This window comes from Strix uralensis, chromosome 1, assembly GCF_047716275.1.
Source record: "Strix uralensis isolate ZFMK-TIS-50842 chromosome 1, bStrUra1, whole genome shotgun sequence".
Taxonomy (NCBI): domain Eukaryota; kingdom Metazoa; phylum Chordata; class Aves; order Strigiformes; family Strigidae; genus Strix; species Strix uralensis.
In genome coordinates this window covers 26,257,611-26,263,610 of record NC_133972.1, presented here as the reverse complement: position 1 = coordinate 26,263,610, position 6,000 = coordinate 26,257,611, and the positions used below count along the sequence as shown (strand labels likewise).

The 6,000-nt window shown below is 53.7% G+C and overlaps 1 protein-coding gene across 2 annotated transcripts in view; it reads left to right on the top strand.

The window, feature by feature from the left end:
* Window positions 1–1,751: 1,751 nt before the first annotated feature.
* The window catches only part of STT3B (STT3 oligosaccharyltransferase complex catalytic subunit B), a 52,501-nt gene continuing 48,252 nt past the window's right edge, over window positions 1,752–6,000 (top strand). Inside the window, exon 1 of one of the 2 annotated variants that reach the window (XM_074860780.1) lies at window positions 1,752–2,273. In XM_074860780.1, coding sequence (XP_074716881.1) covers window positions 1,993–2,273 — 281 coding nt within the window. In that variant the 5' untranslated portion in view covers window positions 1,752–1,992. The remainder of the gene's footprint in view (window positions 2,274–6,000) is intronic. The other variant, XM_074860774.1, reaches the window with a different exon arrangement.

The following is a 6,000-nucleotide window of genomic DNA, read 5'->3' as shown; positions in this document are numbered from 1 at the left end:
GGCAAATAGAATAAAAACAGTGACAATAGCAAGAAGTAATTACAATTATATTAGTCAGCTAAAGGCCAGTGTAGTCCCCATCGATATTCATGAAATTGAACTGCAAATCTTCAGGACCTCTGAAAAGCAACGTTTATGTATCAAAGGGAGTGCCTGGAGCTCAGACAAAACCCAAGCTATTTAATTTCAAATATAAAGCCCTACATAAAAGTCACAAATTGAGTCGTTGGTGCAAGTAGTGCAAACAACCATGCATTTTTTATTTCACCTGTGCTTAGTATCATACTTCTTCTAAAAGCAGGCAGTCTCCTGCCATCTAAGTGAAAAAATCAGCACAACCATTCAAAAAGCATGACTGCAAAACCTCAGTAACTTTCAGTTTTCTTCACATTCTCCTTGTAACTGCAGGTTTCACAGAACATTTGAGAAAGTTACAAGACTCCCAAACGGCAATTCATTACGAAAACCCCTAAAAGGGAAGTTACTTAAGAAAAAAAAAAAGCCAAGGTTTCAACTTGCTGGTTTCTGCACCAGAGTGGAAGTGCTCCTGGTAGAGGCAGGTGGGCCCAGACACCCTGCAGGTGGCTGCACCAGGGTGAGGGCTGTAATCTCTCCCAGACCTCGGCCAGGCCTTGCCTCCAGCCACTCCTCCCGAGGATCAAGTTCTGACACAACGCTCAGCTGCGGCCGACACGATTTCTACCGGGGTAATTAAACGTTTGAAACAAGCGGATCAAAGGTAGGTGAGCCCCAAGGAGGCACAGCGTCGAGGAGCGAGCTCATACCAGGAAAGACAAACCAAAGCAGGCTCCAGCCCTGAGTGGAAGTCTTAACGCCAGCCCAGGCCCTCCTCAGGGCCGGGAGGTGAGCCCCCAGGGGAGGGCCGGCGCCGCTGCTGACGCGCACGCGCGCGCACACCCAGGGGCAAGCAGCGTTGGCGCTGTTACAGCCGTTGGAGCGTCCCCTCGCGCGCTCAGGGGCTCGAGCGCGCCGCCCCCCCGCACACTACGACTCCCGGCAGGCTCCGTGCCGCGCCCCCGCGCAGGGCACGCCGGGAGCGGGGCCGCCCCGCCAGCCCACACACACTGCAGCGCCCCGGCGCGGCGCTGGGGGCCGCTAGGGGTGATCACCGCCCCTGAGGGCCCCACGTGACCCGCACGCCTCGCTCCGATTGGAGCAACCCGCCGCCAGTCACCGCTCTTACTATACCCCCAATGGATGGCAATGAGCGCATCCTACCCTACGCGCGCTGCCGCGCCTTCACCCGCGCCGCTCCGATTGGCTGCCTCGGCTCGCCCCGCCCCTTTTAAATACCTGTCGCTCTATGACAGGCCATCACGGAGTTCCTGTTGAGGGGCTACCGCGGGGATTGGTCCCTCCCCCCCGCCGTCCTCGCCTTCTCCTCGGGGCCCCGCCCCTCCCCCGTAGCTCCTCCCGCGCTGGAGGGCGGCAAATGTCAAACCGCGCGCTCCGGCGGACACGACCCGCCCGCCCTCGCGCGCGCCCGCCCGCCCCCTCCCGCCTGGGTCCTCGCGCGCGCGCGGGGCGGCCGCAATCCCCCTGGCGCCGGCCGCGCGCCCGCCCCGCTCTGCCCTCAGCCTGCGCGCGCGGCCGCCGGCCCCGCCCCCAGCCTTCAGCCCCGCCCCCGGCTTCTCGGCCCCGCCCCCTGCCGTCACCGGCCCCGCCCCCGGGCTCGCGCCGCCCCGGCCGCCTCCGCCCCGCGCTGCACTGGGATGGTGACGGCGGTGGCGGGAGGCAGAGCCCGGCGGCGCGAGGAGAGTCAGTGAGCACCGCGGAGGGAGCGGGCGGCTCCGCCCCTCCCGTCCCGTCCCGTCCCCTCCTCTCCCGTCCCCTCCCCTCCCCTCCCCTCCCCTGCCGCGCCTCCCGCGCCTCCCGCCCCCCGCCCTTCCTCCCGCTCCCTCCCCCACCCCTCCTCCGCCTCCTCCCCGCACGCGCCAGGCGGAGAGGCTGCGAGGGAGCCCCGGGTACAACATGGCGGAGCACTCGGCCCCCGACAACAAGCACAAACCCGCCGCCAACTCCGTGGCGCTGCTCAACAGCCGCGCTGGGGCGGGCGGCGGCGGCGCGGCGGCGGCGGCTGCCGGCGGCCCCCCGGCGGGCGGAGGCGGCCTGTCGGGGGGCCTGTCGCAGCCGGCGGGCTGGCAGTCGCTCCTCTCCTTCACCATCCTCTTCCTGGCCTGGCTGGCCGGCTTCAGCTCCCGGCTCTTCGCCGTCATCCGCTTCGAGAGCATCATCCACGAGTTCGACCCCTGGTGAGTCCCCGCCGCCGCCGGACGGGACGGGACGGGCAGGCGGGAAAGCCGCCCCCTCACGGGGCGCGCCTCAGCCGGCTGCGCCGCGCCGGGAGCCCCGGCGGTAGAGAGGGGAGGGGGGGGCGCCCCGTAGGCTTCCCCCGCCGCGGCCGCGGGGACGACGGGAGGCCCCCGCCGCCTACCCCCGGCTCCACCACTTCGCGAACTTGCGCCCTGCCTGTTCCTCCGGCTGCCGGGCGGAGGGAGCCGAGAGCCGCGGCCGCCCCGGCGGGAAGGGAGGGAGGGAGGGAGGGAGGGAGGGAGGCAGAGGGGGAGGGAGGCGGCGCGGACGGGACACGCTGTGGCAGGTCGGAGGGAGCCCGAGGGGTCGCGGTGTGTGGGGACAGGCGAGAGGGGCGGGCGGGCGGGGGGAGGGAGGGGAGCAGCGGCGCCGGGCACTTCGGTGTCCCCGCGGGGCGGCGGCGGGGACCTCGGGGGCTGGGGGGCGGCTGCTCCCCCGGACCCGTTGGAGTTGCGCGGGCTGGAGGCGGCGGAGTTGCGGCAGGACGCGCTGCCGGGGACAGGGGGAAAGTTGTGGCGCTGGCAGGGAGGCGGAGTGCCGGGCAGGAGTCGGGGGCTCCGGCGGCCGCCGTCGTAGTGAAACAGCCGTGCCAAACGTGAGCGACCCCCGGGCCCTTCTGCCGCGGGGTTGGTCTCCAGATGTGCGGTGCGGCGTCTCGGAGGGCTCCTTCCTAGAGCCCTTGTCGGCCGGGGAGGGAGGAGGGCGAGGAATGCACTGCAGGAAGTAATCTTCATAAAAGTGACTTGAGGGATTATAGTGAAATGGGTGACATTGATTTACTGCCAGGTGTTTCAAAGCTGCGTTTCTCAGCCCAAGGACTTTTGCCGTTTCCCACGCATCTTGATTTTTCTAAAGATTGCCTTCCCTCCTGTAGAAGCTGTCTGTTCTTTTCCCTGTTGGAGGGTACTGAAACCATTTTATGTATAAGATCAAGAAATGCTGCACTCGTTCCTTGCGGCAAGGCGAAGGGAAAGATGACGGGACTTGTGGGGCAGTTTTTTAATGCAAAAACGTGACAATGAATTCTTATATTAGTGGCGATTTCATCCTAGGAATCCGTGGCCTTTTTAGAACTTTCAGTAGGGCAGATGACTTTAGAATAACGAATTCTCTGTTTTTAATTTGAAATTTTATGTCTCTGGTCTTATTGTTAATCACGTGAAGGAAGGAGATGCTTCATTTTGAAATGCACGGTTAGATACTCCGGGTTAAACTTAATCTAAAATTGTTACTGAAATTGTACTTAATCTGCAAAGCATGCACTCTACTTCGATAGTTTCAAAAGCACAACTTCCTCTTTTCTGGTTGTTTTTCCCCCCCTCGCTTCCCCCCCCCCCCCCCCCCCCCCAGTGTAATCCATTCACAAATCATGGCTCAGAATAGTGGATAGAGAACAAGGAATTGCTTTGTTTTTAAATGCTGTCTGAAGTAATACAGGCTTTGTGATGTGAAAGCCAAATATCTCAAAATATCTTCAAAACATCAAGTAATTGCCCATAATTTAAGTGTTTTTCTGCAAACACAAATGAATGGAAGGAATGCAAACTTTCAATTAATAAAGTTAACAGCGAGGGGAGCATAGTTAAACACATCTGCAGTGAGACTATGAACCTGGGGTTGAATCCTGTGGAGTAGTTCTCAGGCTCTTCTAGTCTAAATTTAAGCAAAAAGACTTGCCTTTCTATCACGGAGGAAACTTTTTTTTAAGCATACAACCTACATTTTTGTACAACTTTATCTGATTTTTATAATCAAGGCTCATCCTTGTTGGATAAATGGAAATTTTACCGTGTCAAGTTGCATAACTTTTGTTATTAAGCCTTAAAAGGACATTTATAAAGGTGTTATGGGAGTTAAATTCATAGTAGTGATATGGCTGTAAAGATGAACTTCTGGTTTAAGCAATGTGTAAGTTGATGCAAAGTCATCTTCCTTAGTATACAAACAGAAGGCATTGCTGCCGTATGTACCTTTGCTAATTAGAGAATAGATGAAGTTGACAAAACTCATTGATTTTAATGCAGGTCTGTGAGAAGCAGTTGAAATGTCAAGAATCATGCCAGTGTCATGTTGCTGCATGCCAGAAATGGTAGAGGCAAATGCACTTAAGTTAATTAGTAGGAAAGAGAACCTAAAATGGTAGAAACTGAGAAAAACAAAGGCCTTTATTGCAGCAGCAATATTGGTGGAAAGAGTAAAAAATTATGTTGCTCCTAAATACTGTTGAGTAGCTAGGTAGGAAAGGTTTTTCACAGGTGTAAGGTTCTTACAAGTCTGAATCTAATGTGGGAAAGGAGCTTATGAGAAGAGATTAGAAGCAGTGCTCTATTTTTATTTTTTTTAACCACTTCTTTAGCAGCTTGTCCAGGTAAACTGGATATTTTTTTTTTTTTTTTCAGGACAGAGGGACCATAGTCTTTGTTGGTGGAACAGTTCCATAGTTTTCTTTTGGCTTTTTCTGTCAAGCTTGCATAGGATATCTTGCAATATGTGGATAAGTCACCTTTTCTCTAGTATTCGTTTTGTGATCAAGAGAGGAAGCTGAGGTTTATTTGATAAAATGAGGAGTATTAGATAAATCAGTTATTCTTTTGAATGGAAGAATATTGTTGCCTCTAAGGTGTAGAAGGCTTTCTCATTTACTTAGAATCCAGTTTTCTGGTATGGACATAACTGTAGGAGATCTGAGGTGGGAAGAAAGGGAGATTTGCCATGGGTTTTCTACATATTAATTGAATCAAATACCACTTTTTTCCTAACATGCCTTTCAAGCTGCATTTCTGACAGTAAAGTTAGGTTTTGATTTGGGGGGGGGGGGTGAGGGGAGGGAAGGTTTGCTGGTTTTGTAAAATTAGCTTCTGAGACTTACTCCAGTTGGCATTTCTTCCAGAAATTACCCTTAGGTAGAACAGTAGGCCCAGGCAGTAGAGAAAGGACAGCTTTTGGTCTCCATTATAATACAATTCCATATTGGCACTTACAAACTTGTAACCTATTCGTCGTTACTAGGATTACTGTTTTTTTCCACACTGAATGCCTCTTTTGTATAGTATTGCCACTTTATTTTGGTTTATTTCTCCTGTCTTGTTTATTTTCCATACTTGAGCTAGTCCAAAGACTTTGAAAAATGTGTGTACTTTTTGACAGCTTCTTGGTCAGGTGAGCCAATCCATGAAGTCAGTCAGCATTGACTTTAAGCGTGCTACTGACAGGACTCCGGCATTTAACTTCAGGATTTTGTTACCAGGCCAAGGACTTGAAATATGGACAGGGATGGTACATTGGGATGGACGGGTTTCATGGCTGAAATTTGGTTCATCAGTTGGATGGACCAAAAGCATAATTTCTGTGTTACGTACATACAAGTGCACAGTGAAAGCTTTTTGTGAAAGTACATGTTTAACTGGGATGTCAAGTGGGGTCATTCTTTCTGTCAGGTGTTGCCTTAAATGCCAGCATGGCTGCTGAACCAAGGCAACCAAAATTATGGAGTACTCGAACACGGACTACTTTTCTGTGCCCTGGTTTGTCTAACGTACAGCTCCAGCATGCCCATGTGCTATTTCATTTGGCTGCTAGTATCATATATATACCTAATAATCTATATGTATGTGTATATGTATACATTTAAGACTGTTGCATCCTGATACTGCTACTAACTAAACA